Genomic DNA, 20,645 nt, shown 5'->3' on the forward strand with positions numbered 1-20,645 from the left:
CAGTATGATGGCCTTGAGATGAAAGCTGTTTTTCAGTCTCTCGGTCCCAGCTTTGATGCACCTGTACTGACCTCACTTTCTGGATGATAGCGGGGTGAACAGGCAGTGGCTCGGGTGGTTGTTGTCCTTGAGAGCAGGTAGTTTGCCCCCGGTGATGCGTTGTGCAGACCTCACTACCCTCTGGAGAGCCTTACGGTTGTGGGCGGAGCAGTTGCCGTACCAGGCGGTGATTCAGCCCGACAGGATGCTCTCGATTGTGCATCTGTAAAAGTTTGTGAGTGTTTTTGGTGACAAGCCAAATTTCTTCAGCTTCCTGAGGTTGAAGAGGCGCTGTTGCAACTTCTTCACCACGCTGTCTGTGTGGGTGGACCATTTCAGTTTGTCCGTGATGTGTACGCCGAGGAACTTAAAACTTTCCACCTTCTCCACTACTGTCCCGTCGATGTAGATAGGGGGGGTGCACACTCTGCTGTTTCCTGAAGACCACGATCATCTCCTTTGTTTTGTTGACGTTGAGTGTGAGGTTATTTACCTGACACCACACTCCGAGGGCCCTCACCTCCTCCCTGTAGGCCGTCTCGTCGTTTTTGGTAATCAAGCCTACCACTGTAGTGTTTTCTGCAAACTTGATGATTGAGTTGGAGGCGTGCATGGCCACGCAGTCATGGGTGAACAGGGAGTACAGGAGAGGGCTGAGAATGCACCCTTGTGGGGCCCCAGTGTTGAGGATCAGCGGGGTGGAGATGATGTTTCCTACCCTCACCACCTGGGGGCGGCCTGTCAGGAAGTCCAGGACCCAGTTGCACAGGACGGGGTCGAGACCCAGGGTACTATGGTGTTAAATGCTGAGCTGTAGTCGATGAACAGCATTCTTACATAGGTATTCCTCTTGTCCAGGTGGGTTAGGGCAGTGTGATTGCGATTGCATCGTCTGTGGACCTATTGGGGCGGTAAGCAAATTGGAGTGGGTCTAGGGTGTCAGGTAGGGTGGAGGTGATATGATCCTTGACTAGTCTCTCAAAGCACTTCATGATGACGGAGGTGAGTGCTACGGTGCGATAGTCATTTTGCTTAGGTACCTTAGCTTTCTTGGAAACTGGAACAATGGTGGCCCTCTTGAAGCATGTGGGAACAGCAGACTGGGATAAGGATTGATTGAATATGTCCGTAAACACACCAGCCAGCTGGTCTGCGCATGCTCTGAGGACGCGGCTATGGATGCCGTCTGGGCCGGCAGCCTTGCGAGGGTTAACACGTTTAAATGATTTACTCACGTTGGCTGCGGTGAAGGAGAGCCCGCAGGTTTTTGTAGTGGGCCATGTCGTTGGCACTGTATTGACCTCAAAGCGAGCAAAGAAGTTGTTTAGTTTGTCTGGGAGCAGGACATCCAGGTCCGCGGCGGGGCTGGTTTTCTTTTTGCAGTCCATGATTGACAGTAGACCCTGCCACATACCTCTTGTGTCTGAGCCGTTGAATTGCGACTCTACTTTGTCTCTATACTGACGCTTAGCTTGTTTGATTGCCTTGCGGAGGGAATAGCTACACTGTTTGTTGTTTCCGGTCGCCTTGCCCTGATTTAAAAGCAGTGGTTCACGCTTTCAGTTTTGCACGAATGCTGCCATCAATCCACAGTTTCTGGTTGGGGAAGGTTTTAATAGTTGCTGTGGTTACAATATCACCGATGCACTTGCTAATAAATTTGCTCACCGAATCAGCGTATTCATCAATGTTATTGTCCGACTCTATGCGGAACATATCCCAGTCCACGTGATCAAAGCAATCTTGAAGCGTGGAATCAGATTGGTCGTACCAGCGTTGAACAGACCTGAGCATGGGCGTTTCCTGTTTTAGTTTCTGTCTATAGGCTGGGAGCAACAAAATGGAGTCGTGGTCAGGTTTTCCGAAAGGAGGGCGGGGCAGGGCTTTGTATGCGTCGTGGAAGTTAGAATAACAATGGTCCAGGATTTTTCCGCACAGGTAGCGCATTCGATATGCTGATAAAATTTAGGGAGTCTTGTTTTCAGATTAGCCTTGTTAAAATCCCCAGCTACAATGAATGCAGCCTCAGGATATGTGGTTTCCAGTTTACATAGAGTCCAATGAAGTTCATTCAGGGCCATCGATGTGTCTGCTTGGGGGGGATATATACGGCTGTGATTATAATCTAAGAGAATTCTCTTGGTAGATAATGCGGTCGACATTTGATTGTAAATTCTAGGTCAGGTGAGCAAAAGGATTTTAGTTCCTGTATGTTGTTATGATCACACCACGTCTCATTAATCATAAGGCATATCCCCCCGCCCTTCTTCTTACCAGAGAGATGCTTGTTTCTGTTGACGCGATGCGTGAAGAAACCAGGTGGCTGTACCGACTCTGATTGCGTGTCTCGAGTGAGCCACGTTTCCATGAAACAAAGAACGTTACAATCTCTGGAATGCAACCCTTGCTCGGATTTCGTCTACTTAGTTGTCAAGAGACTGGACGTTGGAGAGTAGTATGCTCGGGAGCGGTGCGCGATGTGCCTGTCTACGGAGCCTGACCAGAAGACCGCTTCTTCTGCCCCTCCTGCGGCGCTGTTGTTTTGGGTCGCCGGCTGGGATCCGATCCATTGTCCTGGGTGGTGGACCAAACAGAGGATCCGCTTTGGGAAAGTTGTATTCCTGGTCGTAATGTTGGTAAGTTAACGTTGCTCTTATATCCAATAGTTTCTCCTGGCTGTATGTGATAAAACGTAAGATTTCCTAGGGTAACAATGTAAGAAATAATATATATAAAAAAAAAAAAATACTTTATAGTTTCCTGAGAACGCGAAGCGAGGCAACCATCTCTGTCGGCGCCGGATACAAATCCCCTGCTCGTCGAACATCTCATTCCAAAATCATGGGCATAAATTTGGAGTTGGTCCCCCATTTGCTGCTATAATAGTCTCCACACTTCTGGGAAGGCTTTTCACTAGATGTTGGAACATTCTGCGGGGACTTGCTTCAATACAGCCACAAGAGAATTAGTGAGGTCAGGCATTGATTTTGGGCGAATAGGCCTGGCTCACAGTCCACATTCCAATTCATCATGTTCGATGGGGTTGAGGTCAGGGCTCTGTGCAAGCCAGTCAAGTTCTTCCACACCGATCTCGACAAACCATTTCTGTATGGGCATTGTCATGCTGAAACAGGAAAGGGCATTTCCCAAACTGTTGTCACAAAGTAGGAAGCACATAATTGTTTACAATGTCAGTGTATGCTGTAGCATTAAGATTTCCCTTCACTGGAACTAAGGGGCCTAGCCCGAACCATGAAAAACAGCCCCAGACCATTATTCCTGCTCCACCAAACTTTAGAGTTGGCACTAGGCATTTGGGCAGGTAGTGTTTTCCTGGCATCCGCCAAACCCAGATTAATTCATTGGACTGCCAGATGGTGAAGCGTGATTCATCACTCCAGAGAACACGTTTCTACTGCTCCAGAGTCCAATGGCGGCGAGCTTTACACCACTCCAGCCGACACTTAGTATTGCGCATGGTGATCTTAGGCTTGTGTGCGGCTGCTCGGCCATGGAAACCCATTTCATGAAGCTCCCGACGAACAGTTCTTGTGCTGACGTTGCTTCCAGAGGCAGTATGGAACTCGGTAGTGAGTGTTGCAACCCGAGAACAGATGATTTGTACGCACGTCAGCACCCGGCGGGCTCGTTCTGTGAGCTTGTGTGGCCTACCACTTCGCGGCTGAGCCGTTGTTGCTCCTAGATGTTTCCACTTCACAATAACAGCAGTTGACCGGGGCAGCTCTAGCAGGGCAGAAGTTTGACTAACTGACTAGTTGGTGCCACGTTGAAAGTCACTGAGCTCTTCAGTAAGGCCATTCTACTGGCAATGTTTGTCTATGGAGATTGCATGGATGTGTGCTCGATTGCATGGCTGTGCACATCTGTCAGCAACAGGTGTGGCTGAAATAGCCATATTCACAAATTTGTATGGGTGTCCACATACTTTTGTATATATAGTGTACTTTATTATACCCACTCTTACACCTTTCATGGAGTCGTAAATTATTCAATATTGTTTGAGATTGCTTGAAGCAGATGTTCTGCATTCGAAAACCAATGTTTTATTTTCCTGGGACGCGTTTCTTGCCTAGCTCCCCAACTCTCATTTGAATATTTTTAATCTCCACCAGATCTCAAACCATTCCAATGATATGCAAAATCCAATTTAGTATGAGGTATTCCCATCGGTTTGTATTTTATCTGTAGCCAACCTTGCCTGTGGCAAAGAATACAAACATGCATTCAAAGAGATGACGGGGGAAAAGTCCAGGCTCACTATAGTTGTTTCCATTCTACTGTATAGCTTCTCTAGTCTCCACTATCCTGTGGCCATGAACTACAGCAACTTTAGATTGACTTCTCTCTTTTTTCCCCTTTTATCTTCCATCCCCTCCTTCCCTCTTTATCGCAGGCTCCAGGCTACATCCATTCTCTATGCCTTATCACTTCCTTACAGAATCTGAATCTATGACTGTTAATACTCTAGCATGCTATCTTATAGCTTGTGTAGTTTTGCAAGTGATGGAAACTGATCTCCAGGCTAGCTGGTGATTGTGAAGTGAATTTGGGGGGCAGTATAGTGTAGTGGAACAGGATCTCTCAGGGGTTGTGTGTGCATTGGGGTGAATGATAGTGTAGTGGAGCAGAATCTCTCAGGGGTTGTGTGTTGATTAGATATGCTAAATGGCCATTTCCCTCCCTGGTAATTGACTCCATAGAGACCCTGTTTTCTCCTCAAGTTTCTGATTTCTCATTGAGACAGCGAGGTCAAATCGAACTGCAGCCTATCACAAGCCGGATGGATGTCTCCAAACTTTCATCAAAACTTTATCAGAATGGAATGTCATCTATATGTGAATGTGATGTATGAAAATGGGAACGTCTGACTCATGCCTTGGCCTACTGGTGTGTGTTTGTGAAAAATATTGGTTTTAATGTTGAATGTTGGTGATTTAGCTGTAGCTTAACCAAACACGTTTTCATTGACAAGTAGTAGATAGAATATCATGTCAGTGCTTTACACCTTTTTAGGCCTGAGTTTATGCCCTCTTCCATCCCTTTGCCAAGCCCTTTGATAGGCAGGGTAAAGCGGTAAATTGGTTCACATTGGCTGTATTAATAATGATGATCTCTAAGTCTTTTCCTGATCAGGCACCACCCTATAAACTCACTGTGACATGTCTCTCCTCTTTTTCAGGTGGTCGGTTCAAGAAAGAGATGGTGGTTGATGGACAGAGCTACCTGCTGCTGATCAGAGATGAGGGAGGCCCCCCGGAGCTGCAGGTACATACGCTCTGCTTGCTTTATAATCTTACATGTCTGTATCCCTCAGCACAGACAATTAACACCACTTAAAGTCTGCAAGATAATGATAACCAGACAGTAACGAAAAAAAACACTACTCTGTTGCGGGCTCGTTTCAGTGCTGCACAGTGCTTTTTGTCAAGTCATTGTGCCCAAAGCACTTACCAAGAACTTAACCTAGCTATAGTGACAAGACAGACACACACTCTTGTTAATATAGAGCACCCAGCAGCCTAGTTGGTGTGGAGCAGTAACAGTTGAGATGGAGTCATTAGATCAGAGAGGAAAATAAATGGTATTTATTTACAGTGCAGGTGATGGAGGGAAGACTAGATCCAGAGGGAGTATTTGCATCAAATTTACAGATGATGAACAATAATTGACAAAAATACTTGGTTGAAAAACAGTAAACTAACTTGGTCAATACTGCAATAACTCGACTGGATTACAAAGGCAAAAGCACCTTAAACTCAGAGCAAAACGGCAATGAATTCACGCTCTCATTAATATGGACTGGAAGGAACAGGAGCCCATATCTCTGCCTCCTCCATTTCATAAATGTATCTCTAATGCCAGGTACTCATTCATTGATATGGGGAACATGGTGTGGTGTCGCTCTTGGCTGAGCCATTTCATGTCTCTCTGGAGAAGGCCTCATGTTCCATTTTTTAAATCTCTCTGGAGAGCCATTGGAGTGAAAGTATCCTGGTGCTCCAACCCCTCTATTGAGGATTTGTGATGATAAAACAGTCATTGATACCTGCCTGGCCTGGCCTGGCCTGGCTCTCCTGGCCTGGCTCCTGGCCTGGCTCCTGGCCTGGCCTGGCCTGGCTCCTGGGTAGAGTTATGCTATGATTATGCTAATGTTGTCTCAGCGATGGGAATGAAAATGGCTGTAGCTCCATTCCTAGCTGGGTGTAATTAGTGCAGCATAATTAAAGGCCTTCATTACATTCTCACTCACTGGAGGCTCAGCTGAAGCTGTGACTCAACTGAACGCTAGATCTCCCCATCCATTCTAGACCTGGGTTCAAATACTATTCATCTTCCAAAATACGTTTAGTGTTTGCTTTATGGAGTTTTTAGTGTTTTTCTGGTTTACCCAGCTAACAATTCTAGGAAGAGAGAAACTTGTTGTAATCTCCACTGAATAACAGGCAGGGGAAGCAAAATAGTGATTGCTTTGAGATGCTTGCAGTTAGGCACTGCTTCCTTCCAAACCACTCACCGCTCACTAACAGGGATGTAAACAAATTTGGGCACACAATTTGAGAGAAATAAGCTTTTTGTGCATATGGAAAATTTCTGGCATTTTTTATTTCAGCTCATGAAACATGGGACCAACACTTTACATGTTGCGTTTATATTTTTGTTCAGTATACGTCAAAGTGTGTCAAATATGTAAGTTGAGAACACTGTTAAAAGCAGTGTGTGTGAGTATCCCTAACCTTGCCAACTGACAGAGTTATGAATGGATCAGTGGTTCACCAATCAGGTCCTTGATTGACCTGGCAACAGTAACAAGGCGGGATGTCTAATGTACTTTTTTTTGTATAACGTTTCTTTGGGATACCAGGCGACATCCTGACAATGTATAGAAATGTTCCTGCAACGTTCCCATGAAATGTGTCTTGAACATTAATAGCTTATATTCTGAGAACATGGCAACCATGTTCTGTGTATGTTTGGTGGGACGTTGATGGAATATTCTCCTAACACTCAGAAAACTGGACACATAAATGTTCTTTCAACGTTCCCATGAAATGTGTCTAGAACATTAATATCTTAAATTCTGAGAAATGGTTACTAGTTCCTGGTAAATTCTATTTGACATTAAGTCTCTTTGAAACATTCCTTGCACATCACGGGAATATTCCTATGAAAATGTTAGTTTATGACTTAATGAGATTCTTAAGGGAACATTTGTTGTTAGCTGGGTACTTGTCTGGACTGCCAGGTGGGCGGAGGTTGCTGTATTGTGATTATTCTATTGGGTCCATTGCAACAGGTAAGCTCAATCAAGCACAGATACAGTAAAAATGAAATGAACTAAAATAGTATTTGAACCCAAGTCTGATTCATTCCCCTGGGGCTCAGGAGCGATAGATGTGAACACTGCTGAATGCCTGAATGGAGGAAGGAGGTGGATGCGAGGTAGGAAAGGGCTTGTTACACTGTTAGCGCCCGGGCACGGTTCTGTTTCCTCCTTAACCACTTTCTCAGAAGCTATTGTGATTATGAGGACCTTATTCTGCTGCCTGAGGAAACCTCTTCCTCTCCTCTCTCCCTGGTGATGCACTAAGAGATACAGTATATAGATTAGGTTTGTGTAATGGTGGAGGGGAAAGCAGGTTCCATCTTCTGATAACCTGTGATACAGGTTTGTAATAGCTATATTTCAGATTACATTGATATTCCCCCTTGTAACTGGCGACAGGCGTTAACACAATAACACATGCCCTGCATTAAATGGCTTTTGCTACACTGTCCTCTTCTGCACAAATATGGAACTGAAGCCACCACCGTAAAAATAAGAAAAGGGAATTGCTTTGCATGCTAATAATATTGAGTCAAACAGAGTAATGCATATTTCAAGGCTGTTACAAAGGTGAACTTTATTCATTAAGTTATCATTAAATTGCTGTGGTTATTCATACAAAAACCTAATCAGGAGATTCATAATATAATTTTGTTTCAGCTAGTTATGGTTCACCATAAGAAATTGATTGCTATTAATTTTTATGTGAACATCTCAATAGAGCTAGATTTATTGAGCGCTCTGAAGCAGGTTTTCATTATGGATCTCTCTGTACTTTACTCCGATCATCTTTCCCTCGATCCTGACTAGTCACCCAGTTCCTGCCGCTGAAAAACATCCCCACAGCATGATGCTGTCACCACCATGCTTCACCGTAGGGATGGTGACAGGTTTCCTCCAGGCATGACGCTTGGCATTCAGGCCAAAGAGTTCAATCTTGGTTTCATCAGACCAGAGAATCTTGTTTCTCATGTCCTGAGTACTTTAGGTGCCTTTTGGCAAACTCAAAGTGGGCTGTCATGTGCCTTTTACTGAGGAATGGCTTCCATGTGGCCACTCTACCATAAAGGCCTGATTGGTGGAGTGCTGCAGAGAAGGTTGTCCTTCTGGAAGGTTATCCCATCTCCACAGAGGAACTCTGGAGCTCTGTCAGAGTGACTATCAGGTTCTTGGTCACCTATGTGACCAAGGCCCTTCTCCCCCGATTGCTCAGTTTGGCCAGGCGGCCAGCTCTAGAAAGAGTCTTGGTGGTTCCAAACTTCTTCCATTTAATAATGATGGAGGCCACTGTGTTCTTGGAGGCCACTGTGTTCTTTTTTTGGTACACCTTCAATGCAGCAGAAATGTTTTGGTACCCTTCCCCGGATCTGTGCCTTGACACAATCCTGTCTCGGGAGCTCTACGGACAATTCCTTCCACCTCATGGCTTGTTTTTTTGCTCTGACATGCACTGTCAACTGGGACCATATATAGACAGGTGTGTGCCTTTCCAAATCCTGTCCAATGAATTGAATTTACCACAGGTGGACTCAAATCAAGTTGTATAAACATCTCAGTGACGATCAATGGAAACAGGATGCACCTGAGCTCAATTTCGAGTCTCATACCAAAGGGTCTGAATACTTATGTAAATAAAAAAGCACTATATATATACACTGCTCAAAAAAATAAAGGGAACACTAAAATAACACATCCTAGATCTGAATGAATAAAATATTCTTATTAATTACTTTTTTCTTTACATAGTTGAATGTGCTGACAACAAAATCACACAAAAATTATCAATGGAAATCAAAGTTATCAACCCATGGAGGTCTGGATTTGGAGTCACACTCAAAATTAAAGTGGAAAACCACACTACAGGCTGATCCAACTTTGATGTAATGTTCTTAAAACAAGTCAAAATGAGGCTCAGTAGTGTGTGTGGCCTCCACGTGCCTGTATGACCTCCCTACAACGCCTGGGCATGCTTCTGATGAGGTGGCGGATGGTCTCCTGAGGGATCTCCTCCCAGACCTGGACTAAAGCATCCGCCAACTCCTGGACAGCTTCCTAAGTGGACATTTTGATTTCACAGAAGTGTGATTGACTTGGAGTTACATTGTGTTGTTTAAGTGTTCCCTTTATTTTTTTGAGCAGTGTATATATATATATATATATATATATATATATTATCTCTGTCTCTCTCTCTGTATGCATGTATATATGTATCTACAGTTGAAGTCGGAAGTTTACATACACTTAAGTTGGAGTCATTATAACTCGTTTTTCAACCACTCCACAAATGTGTTGTTAACATACTATAGTTTTGGCAAGTCGGTTAGGACATCTACTTTGTGTATGACACAAGTCATTTTTCCAACAATTGTTTACAGATAGATTATTTCACTGTATCACAATTCCAGTGGGTCAGAAGTTTACGTAAACTAAGTTGACTGTGCCTTTAAACAGCTTGGAAAATTCCGGAAAATTATGTCATGGCTTTAGAAGCTTCTGATAGGCTAAGTGACATCATTTGAGTCAATTGGAGGTGTACCTGTGGATGTATTTCAAGGCCTACCTTCAAACTCAGTACCTCTTTGCTTGACATCATGGGAAAATCAAAAGAAATCAGCCAAGACCTCATCATTTTTATTTTTTACCTCCACAAGTCTGGTTCATCCTTGGGAGCAATTTACAAATGCCTGAAGGTACCACGTTCATCTGTACAAACAATAGTACGCAAGTATAAACACCATGGGACCACGCAGCTGTCATACCGCTCAGGAAGGAGACGCGTTCTGTTGCCTAGAGATGAACGTATTTTGGTGCGAAAAGTGCAAATCAATCCCAGAACAACAGCAAAGGACCTTGTGAAGATGCTGGAGGAAACATGTACAAAAGTATCTCTATCCACAGTAAAACAAGTCCTATATTGACATAACCTGAAAGGCCGCTCAGCAAGGAAGAAGCCACTGCTCCAAAACCGCCATAAAAAAGACAGACTACGGTTTGCAACTGCACATGGGAACAAAGGTCGTACTTTTTGAGAAATGTCCTCTGGTCTGAGGAAACAAAAATAGAACTGTTTGGTCATAATGACCATCGTTATGTTTGGAAGAAAAAGGGGGAATCATCAAATGAAGTTTATTTTATATAGCCCTTCGTACATCAGCTAATATCTCGAAGTGCTGTACAGAAACCCAGCCTAAAACCCCAAACAGCAAGCAATGCAGGTGTAGAAGCACGGTGGCTAGGAAAAACTCCCTAGAAAGGCCAAAACCTAGGAAGAAACCTAGAGAGGAACCAGGCTATGAGGGGTGGCCAGTCCTCTTCTGGCTGTGCCGGGTGGAGATTATAACAGAACATGGCCAAGATGTTCAAAATGTTCATAAGTGACAAGCATGGTCAAATAATAATCAGGAATAAATGTCAGTTGGCTTTTCATAGCCGATAATTAAGAGTTGAAAACAGCAGGGCTGGGACAGGTAGGGGTTCCATAACCGCAGGCAGAACAGTTGAAACTGGAATAGCAGCAAGGCCAGGTCCTGACGTATGGTCCTAGGGCTCAGGTCCTCCGAGAGAGAGAAAGAAAGAGAGAAGGAGAGAATTAGAGAGAGCCAAGATTTTCAAATGTTCATAAATGACAAGCATGGTCAAATAATAATCAGGAATAAATGTCAGTTTAGCTTGCAAGCCGAAGAACACCATCCCAACCGTGAAGCACGGGGTGGCAGCATCATGTTGTGGGGGTGCTTTGCTGCAGGAGGGACTGGTGCACTTCACAAAATAGATGGCATCATGAGGGAGGAAAATAATGTGGATATATTGAAGCAACATCTCAAGACATCAGTCAGGAAGTTAAAGCTTGATCGCAAATGGGTCTTCCAAATGGACAATGACCCCAAGCATACTTCCAAAGTTGTGGCAAAATGGCTTAAGGACAACAACGTCAAGGTATTGGAGTGGCCATCACAAAGCCCTGACCTCAATCCTATAGAACATTTGTGGGCAGAACTGAAAAAGCGTGTGCAAGCAAAGAGGCCTACAAACCTGACTCAGTTACACCAACTCTGTCAGGAGGAATGGGCCAAAATTCACCCAACTTATTGTGGGAAGCTTGTGGAAGGCTACCCGAAACATTTGACCCAAGTTAAACAATTTAAAGGCAATGCTACCAAATACTAATTGAGTGTATATAAACTTCTGCCCCACTGGGAATGTGATGAAAAAAATAAAAGCTGAAATAAAGAATTTCACATTCTTAAAATAACGTGGTGATCCTAACTGACCTAAAACAGGGAATTTTTACTAGGATTAAATGTCAGGAATTGTGAAAAACTGAGTTTAAATATATTTGACTAAGGTGTATGTAAACTTCCGACTTCAACTGTATATTGGTGCTTTTTTATGTGTTGAATCGTCCCAGGCCTATTCTTGTGTTTGGTCTCTGTGTCCCCTCCAGTTTGCAGCATGGGTAGACGCGGTGGTGTTTGTCTTCAGTCTGGAGGATGAGATCAGTTTCCAGACAGTCTACAACTATTTCCTGCGTCTGTCCAGCTACAGGAACACAGCAGAGGTCCCCATGGTCCTGGTTGGGACGCAAGGTATTTAATTTGAACCTTGATTTAACCAGGCAATTCCCTTAAGCTATGAATATTGTTTGGATTGTTTGTTTCATCCCATACTGAAGGAGAAGGGAGATTCAGCAATACTTCAATGAAATTAAATACAAATGATTCTTTATAGCTAAAAGTTTATCCAACGCGTTTCGGCCTTCATCTGGCTTTTTACAGAAGTTAAACAGAATGAGGCTTTTATATATTTTAAGGGACCAATCACAATGAGTATACAAATACAAAAATAACGTTAGACATGGGACAAAAGTGGTAGTTTGTGGCTTAGCGGTAGCCAGTTGTTACCATACAACTTACATAAATCACCTGACCTAAAGTAGGGCTGGGAGTTTTTTCTGACCCTGACTACATGCCCTGACCAGGAACAACTCTGGGCCTTAGTTTTAGCATAGACTTGAGACTTTAGTGTTAATTTTCATATACAGAATCCCCCAAATGACATTTTCTCAAATGAAAAAGGACATGTAAAGCCTACTGTATATTAGTCAAAGTGACTACAGTCTTGTTGGTGCTTTTTGTCTCTCCCCAGATGCCATCAGTGCTGCCAACCCCAGAGTGATCGATGACTCGCGGGCGAGGAAGCTGTCCAACGATCTGAAGCGCTCCACCTACTACGAGACCTGCTCCACCTATGGCCTCAATGTGGAACGAGTCTTCCAGGATGGTGAGGGCTGGGTTACTGGGCACTGTGGACATACTGTAGCTAGGCCATCATGTCACTGAGTACTTCATTTCTGGTCCTGGACTGGCATTAACGCAACCATTTCAATGAATCAACTAATATCCAATCCCTTGATTAACTAAGTAGCTGAATGGGGTGTGTCAGTGCTGGGACAAAAATGTGGATCCCTGCGATCAGGAGTACATAATGCTGGTCTTCAGTGTACCGTTGTAGAGGCCAATGTCCACACATCGTGTTTCTATTGCTATCCAGTATCCAATCTTCCCTAGCAGATGATTTAGCCATTCATACTCTCTACTGAATGGCAATGTAATGTCAATGGAAAAGACATTGGAAGGAAATTGGTAAGGGATATATAATGGGGACTCTGTCAAGACAGTGCCAATAGCCAAGAAGAACCTTAGTCAACAAATGATACAGCTCTCAGAGAGAGAAGATTCTACCCATGCTGCAAATCGCTAAAATGGCACCTGAGAAGAAGGCAGATGTTTTACGTGCCCCCAACCAATTTAGTTTTTTTGTTTGTTTATTTTCGTTGTTTGTAACTTATTTTTTTACTTATTTTGTACATAACGTTGCCGCTACCGTCTCTTATCACCGAAAATCATTTCTGGACATCAGGACTGCGATTACTCACCATGGACTGGCAGAATCCTTTTTTCCCTTTAATTAGTCTGACGAGCCGAACGCGAACGATATACTGCTTTCTCGGGAACAGGCCCAGATCCCCGTGCGTTGCGTGGAGGCGGAAAAAAGGGGCCAGAGGGCGGGCTGCCTTCTGAGAATTCGTAGGCGATCTAATAAACCCCCACTTCCTTCCATTCTAATAGCAAACGTGCAATTTTTGGAGAATGAAATAGATGACCTACTCGGAAGGTTAAACTACCAACTAGACATTCAAAACTCAAATATCTTATGCTTCATGGAGTCGTGGCTGAATGACGACACTATGAACATACAGCTGGCTGGTTATGCGCTGCACCGGCAGGATAAAACAGCGGCATCTGGTAAGACAAGGGGCGGCTGACTATGTATTTTTGTAAATAACAGCTGGTGCACATTATCTAAGGAAGTCTCGAGCTATTGCTCGCCTGAGGTAGAGTATCTCATGATACGCTGTAGACCACAGTATCTACCTATCTACTGTAGCTGTTTAAATACCACCACAGTCAGAGGCTGGCACTGAGACAGCATTGAATGAGCTGTATTCCACCATAGGCAAACAAGAATACGCTCACCTGGGACTTTAATACAGGGAAACTTAAATCCGTTTTACCAAATTTCTATCAGCATGTTAAATGTGCAACCAGAGGGGAAAAGAACTCTGGACCACCTTTACTCCACACACAAAGACACATACAAAGCTCTCCCTTGCCCTCCATTTGGCAAATCTGACCATAATTCTATCTTCCTGATTCCTGCTTACAAGCAAAAATTAAAGCAGGAAGCACCAGTGACTAGATCAATAAAAAAGTGGTAAGATAAAGCAGATGCTAAGCTACAGGACTGTTTTGCTAGCACAGACTGGAATATGTTCCAGGATTCCTCTGATGGCATTGAGGAGTACACCACATTAGTCATTGGCTTCATCAATAAGTCCATCGATGACGTCGTCCCCACAGTAACCATATGTACATACCCCAACCAGAAGCCATGGATTACAGGCAACATCCGCACTGAGCTAAAGGCTAGAGCTGCCGCTTTCAAGGAGCGGGACTCTAACCCGGAAGCTTATAAGAAATCCCGCTATGCCTTCTGACAAACCATCAAACAGGCAAAGCATCAATACAGGACTAAGATCGAATTGTACTATACCGGCTCTGTCGGATGTGGCAGGGCTTACAAACCATTACAGACTACAAAGGGAAGCACAGCCGAGAGCTGCACAGTGACACGAGCCTACCAGACGAGCTAAACTATTTCTATGCTCGCTTCGAGGCAAATAACACTGAAACATGCCTTTCAGTTGATATGTATTTATACATTTTATATTCTTGTCGATTTAGCATTATATTAAATATTTTTGAGAGCACCAGCTATTCCGGAAGACTATGTGATCACGCTTTCCACAGCCGATGTGAGTAAGACCTACAAAACAGATCAACATTCATAAGGCCGCAGGGCCAGACGGATTACCAGGCCGTGTACTACGAGCATGCGCTGACCAACAGGCAAGTGTCTTCACTGACATTTTCAACCTCTCCCTGTCCGAGTCTGTAATACCAACATGTTTTAAGTATAACACCATAGTGCCTGTGCCCAAGAACACTAAGGTAACCTGCCTAAATTACTATCGACCCGTAGCACTCACGTCTGTAGCGATGAAGTGCTTTGAAAGGCTGGTCATGGTTCACATCAACACCATTATCCCAGAAACCATAGACCCACTCGAATTTGCATACCACCCCAAACAGATCCACAGATGATGCAATCTCTATTGCACTCCACACTGCCCTTTCCCACCTGAACAAAAGGAACAGCTATGTGAGAATGCTATTCATTGACTACACCTCAGCGTTCAACACCATAGTGCCCTCAAAGCTCATCAATAAGCTAAGGACCCTGGGACTAAACACCTCCCTCTGCAAATGGATCCTGGGATTCCTGATGGGCTGCCCCCAGGTGGTAAGGGTAGGTAGCAACACATCTGCCACGCTGATCCTCAACACAGGGGCCCCTCAGGGGTGTGTCCTCAGCCCTTCTGTACTCCCTGTTCACTCATGACTGCACGGCCAGGCATGACTCCAACACCATCATTATGTTTGCTGATAATACCTGATCACCGACAACGACGAGATGGAGGTCAGAGACCTGGCAGTGTGGTGCCAGGACAACAACCTCTCCCTCAACGTGATCAAGACAAAGGAGATGATTGTGGACTACAGGAAAAGGAGGTCCGAGCACGCCCCCATTCTATTCGACAGGGCTGCAGTGGAGCAGGTTGAGTATTTCAAGTTCCTTGGTGTCCACATCACCAACAAACTAACATGGTCCAAGCACACCAAGACAGCCGTGAAGAGGACACAACAAAACCTATTCCCCCTCAGGAGACTGAAAAGATTTGTCATGGGTCCTCAGATCCTCAAAAGGTTCTACAGCTGCACCATCGAGAGCATCCTGACTGGTTGCATCATTGCCTGGTATGGTAACTGCTCGGCTTCCGACCGCAGGGCACTACAGAGGGTAGTGCGAATGGCCAAGTTCATCACTGGGGCCAAGCTTCCTGCCATCCAGGACCTCTATACCAGGCGGTGTCAGAGGAAGGCCTGAAAAATTGTCAAAGACTCCAGGCACCCTAGTCAAAGACTCTGGTTAGGGGCTCGTAACTAAGCATTTCACTGTAAGGTATACCTACAACTGTTGTTACCGGCGCATGTGACTAATAAAATTTGATTTGATTCTCAATTCAGGGAGAAAGTGTCTCTGAATTTACCAAGGTCATGCCAATCTTAATCTGAACACAACAAAACTGTCCTGGTTACCACAGTACATTTAGCAAAAACAATACGATGGGTCCACACTCAAAAAGATGATGCATAAAACTTCTTCAGTTTTCAATATTTTACATTTGTTTTACTACATCAGGATAGTATACACAGACATGCTGGCTTAACAGCCTTCTTCAGTGTGTAGGTACAGCACATCTGTTTAACAATAACTCTCTTTTACTCTCCAAACACTCTCTTTACCAAACGTATGAATACAGTGAGTGTACAAAACATTATGTATACCTGCTCTTTCCAGGACATAGACTGACTAGGTGAATCCAGGTGAAAGCTTTGGTCCATTATTGATGTCACTTCAAATCTACTTCAATCAGTGTAGATGAAGGGGAGGAAACAGGTTAAAGAAGGATTTTTAAGCCTTGAGACAATTGAGACTGATAGATTGTGTGTGTGTGTCTTTCAGAGGGTGAATGGACAAGACAAAATATTTAAGTACCTTTTGAACGGGGTATGGTACTAGGTGCCAGGGACACCGGTTTGTGTCAAGAACTACCATGCTGCTGGGTTTTTCATGCTCAACAGTTTTCCGTGTGTATCAAGAATGGTCCACCGCCCAAAGGACATCCAGCCAACTTGATCAAACTGTGAGAAGCATTGGAGTCAACATGTGCCAGAATCCCTGTGGAACACTTGACACCTTGTAGAGTCCATGCCCCAATGAACTGAGGCTGTTCTGAGGGCAAAATGGGTTGCAACTCAATATTAGGAAGGTGTTCCTAATGTTTTGTACAGTGTACATAACGCAGTGTTCACTTTTCCCTTTCGTTGTTTGTTAACACAAGGAGCCTTGTTGGTTCCACACTGTTTTAATTACTTCCTTTTAAGTAATTAAAAGACGGGAAAGTGTTTTGAGCGGCTTCTCCATTCCCCATTCTCCATGCTACTTTAGCCGTCAAGAGCAATACACTCCCCAGCTGTCGGACGTATGTAAACTCATCTCTCTACTTCGGCCCTCATTCACGTCTCGCAAAATCACAGATCTCCCTCCTGCTGGGGTCTATAGAGAACGCTACGCTGTCTGCATGGCCAATCATGTCCCTCTATACTACACATGACAGGCTCATTTGGTTAACATCACACCACAGATCTGCCTGGGTTGAAGACAGGCTCATTTGGTTAACATCACACCACAGATCTCCCTGGGTTGAAGACAGGCTCATTTAGTTAACATCACACCACAGATCTCCCTGGGTTGAAGACAGGCTCATTTGGTTAACATCACACCACAGATCTCCCTGGGTTGAAAACAGGCTCATTTGGTAACATCACACCACAGATCTCCCTGGGTTGAAGACAGGCTCATTTGGTTAACATCACACCACAGATCTCCCTGGGTTGAAGACAGGCTCATTTGGTTAACATCACACCACAGATCTCCCTGGGTTGAAGACAGGCTCATTTGGTTAACATCACACCACAGATCTCCCTGGGTTGAAGACAGGCTCATTTGGTAACATCACACCACAGATCTCCCTGGGTTGAAGACAGGCTCATTTGGTTAACATCACACCACAGATCTCCCTGGGTTGAAGACAGGCTCATTTGGTAACATCACACCACAGATCTCCCTGGGTTGAAGACAGGCTCATTTGGTTAACATCACACCACAGATCTCCCTGGGTTGAAGACAGGCTCATTTGGTTAACATCACACCACAGATCTCCCTGGGTTGAAGACAGGCTCATTTGGTTAACATCACACCACAGATCTCCCTGGGTTGAAGACAGGCTCATTTGGTAACATCACACCACAGATCTCCCTGGGTTGAAGACAGGCTCATTTGGTTAACATCACACCACAGATCTCCCTGGGTTGAAGACAGGCTCATTTGGTTAACATCACACCACAGATCTCCCTGGGTTGAAGACAGGCTCATTTCTCCAAACAACATACTGCTGCAGTATATTCCCTTGGAAATGGAGATGCTTTGTATCTCTTGAGAACTGTATAAGTTAAGGTTCATCTCCCCATATGTAACGCATTACCTGATTAAAGATAATTGTTCTGAAGTGGTTGTTAATATCAGTAGACTTGTTGATTTTAGAGTGGACATTCTGGAGTTATCCTGAGTTATACCTATCCTGAAAGTCATTGTACTTTATAACAGAGTTGTCAATTGACCACTTGTTGTTGTTGATTCCTAACTCTCTGTTGTTTGTCTGTGTCTCATTCTCTCCCACCCAGTTGCCCAGAAGGTGGTGGCTCTGAGGAAAAAGCAGCAGCTGTCTATTGGTCCGTGCAAGTCCCTGCCCAACTCTCCCAGCCACTCATCAGTCCCCAACGCATCCATCCCCTCTGTGCATATTAACCAGGTGAGGCCACACATCCTGAATATTTCTAACTAAGGCCATTCCTGGTCACGTGACCTGACTCAGGGACCTAGTTTTAGTTGTAGGTTATTACTAGGTCCCTGAGTTGTTCCTGGTCAGGTTATGTGGTCTGAAAAAAACAATGAGCTTCTTCTGTGAAAATTGGTACTTGCAGAAAGACGTAGGGCTGTACACTACTGAAGATATAGATAGGCTGTGCACTACTGAAGATATAGATAGGCTGTGCACTACTGAAGACATAGATAGGCTGTGCACTACTGAAGATATAGATAGGCTGTACACTACTGAAGATATAGATAGGCTGTACACTACTGAAGATATAGATAGGCTGTACACTACTGAAGATATAGATAGGCTGTACACTACTGAAGATAGGCTGTGCACTACTGAAGATATAGATAGGCTGTGCACTACTGAAGACATAGATAGGCTGGGCACTACTGAAAATATAGATAGGCTGTGCACTACTGAAGATATAGATAGGCTGTACCCTACTGAAGACATAGATAGGCTGTGCACTACTGAAGATATAGATAGGCTGTGCACTACTGAAGATATAGATAGGCTGTGCACTACTGAAGATATAGATAGGCTGTGCACTACTGAAGATAGGCTGTGCACTACTGAAGATATAGATAGGCTGTACACTACTGAAGATAGGCTGTACACTACTGAAGATAGGCTGTACACTACTGAAGATAGGCTGTACACTACTGAAGATAGGCTGTACACTACTGAAGATAGGCTGTACACTACTGAAGATAGGCTGTACACTACTGAAGATAGGCTGTACACTACTGAAGATAGGCTGTACACTACTGAAGATAGGCTGTACACTACTGAAGATAGGCTGTACACTACTGAAGATAGGCTGTACACTACTGAAGACATAGATAGGCTGTACACTACTGAAGACATAGATAGGCTGTACACTACTGAAGACATAGATAGGCTGTACACTACTGAAGATATAGATAGGCTGTACCCTACTGAAGATATAGATAGGCTGTACCCTACTGAAGATATAGATAGGCTGTACCCTACTGAAGATAGGCTGTACCCTACTGAAGATAGGCTGTACCCTACTGAAGATATAGATAGGCTGTACACTACTGAAGATAGGTTGTGCACTACTGAAGATATAGATAGGCTGTACCCTACTGAAGATATAGATAGGCTGTACCCTACTGAAGATAGGCTGTACCCTACTGAAGATAGGCTGTACACTACTGAAGATAGGCTGTGCACTACTGAAGATAGGCTGTGCACTACTGAAGATAGGTTGTGCACTACTGAAGATATAGATAGGCTGGACACTACTGAAGATATAGATAGGCTGGACACTACTGAAGATATAGATAGGCTGTACCCTACTGAAGATATAGATAGGCTGTACCCTACTGAAGATAGGCTGTACCCTACTGAAGATAGGCTGTACCCTACTGAAGATATAGATAGGCTGTACACTACTGAAGATAGGTTGTGCACTACTGAAGATATAGATAGGCTGTACCCTACTGAAGATATAGATAGGCTGTACCCTACTGAAGATAGGCTGTACCCTACTGAAGATAGGCTGTACACTACTGAAGATAGGCTGTGCACTACTGAAGATAGGTTGTGCACTACTGAAGATATAGATAGGCTGGACACTACTGAAGATATAGATAGGCTGTACCCTACTGAAGATATAGATAGGCTGTACCCTACTGAAGATAGGCTGTACCCTACTGAAGATAGGCTGTACCCTACTGAAGATAGGTTGTGCACTACTGAAGATATAGATAGGCTGGACACTACTGAAGATATAGATAGGCTGGACACTACTGAAGATATAGATAGGCTGGACACTACTGAAGATATAGATAGGCTGGACACTACTGAAGATATAGATAGGCTGGACACTACTGAAGATATAGATAGGCTGGACACTACTGAAGATATAGATAGGCTGGACACTACTGAAGATAGGCTGGACACTACTGAAGATAGGCTGGACACTACTGAAGATAGGCTGGACACTACTGAAGATAGGCTGGACACTACTGAAGATAGGCTGGACACTACTGAAGATAGGCTGGGCACTACTGAAGATAGGCTGGGCACTACTGAAGATAGGCTGGGCAC

At 44.2% G+C, this 20,645-nt stretch overlaps 1 protein-coding gene across 3 annotated transcripts in view; it reads left to right on the forward strand.

Moving 5' to 3' along the window:
• Nucleotides 1-18,500, forward strand: part of LOC129813751 (arf-GAP with GTPase, ANK repeat and PH domain-containing protein 3-like) — a gene marked incomplete at its 3' end in the record, with an annotated part of 150,233 nt that extends 131,733 nt beyond the window's left edge. For all 3 annotated transcript variants that reach the window (XM_055866247.1, XM_055866245.1, XM_055866246.1), the window contains 4 exon segments: nt 5,240-5,325; nt 11,829-11,970; nt 12,530-12,664; nt 18,373-18,500. In XM_055866247.1, coding sequence (XP_055722222.1) covers nt 5,240-5,325; nt 11,829-11,970; nt 12,530-12,664; nt 18,373-18,500 — 491 coding nt within the window.
• Nucleotides 18,501-20,645: the final 2,145 nt, after the last annotated feature.

The sequence above is a fragment of the Salvelinus fontinalis genome, chromosome 17, assembly GCF_029448725.1.
Source record: "Salvelinus fontinalis isolate EN_2023a chromosome 17, ASM2944872v1, whole genome shotgun sequence".
Lineage (NCBI taxonomy): Eukaryota > Metazoa > Chordata > Actinopteri > Salmoniformes > Salmonidae > Salvelinus > Salvelinus fontinalis.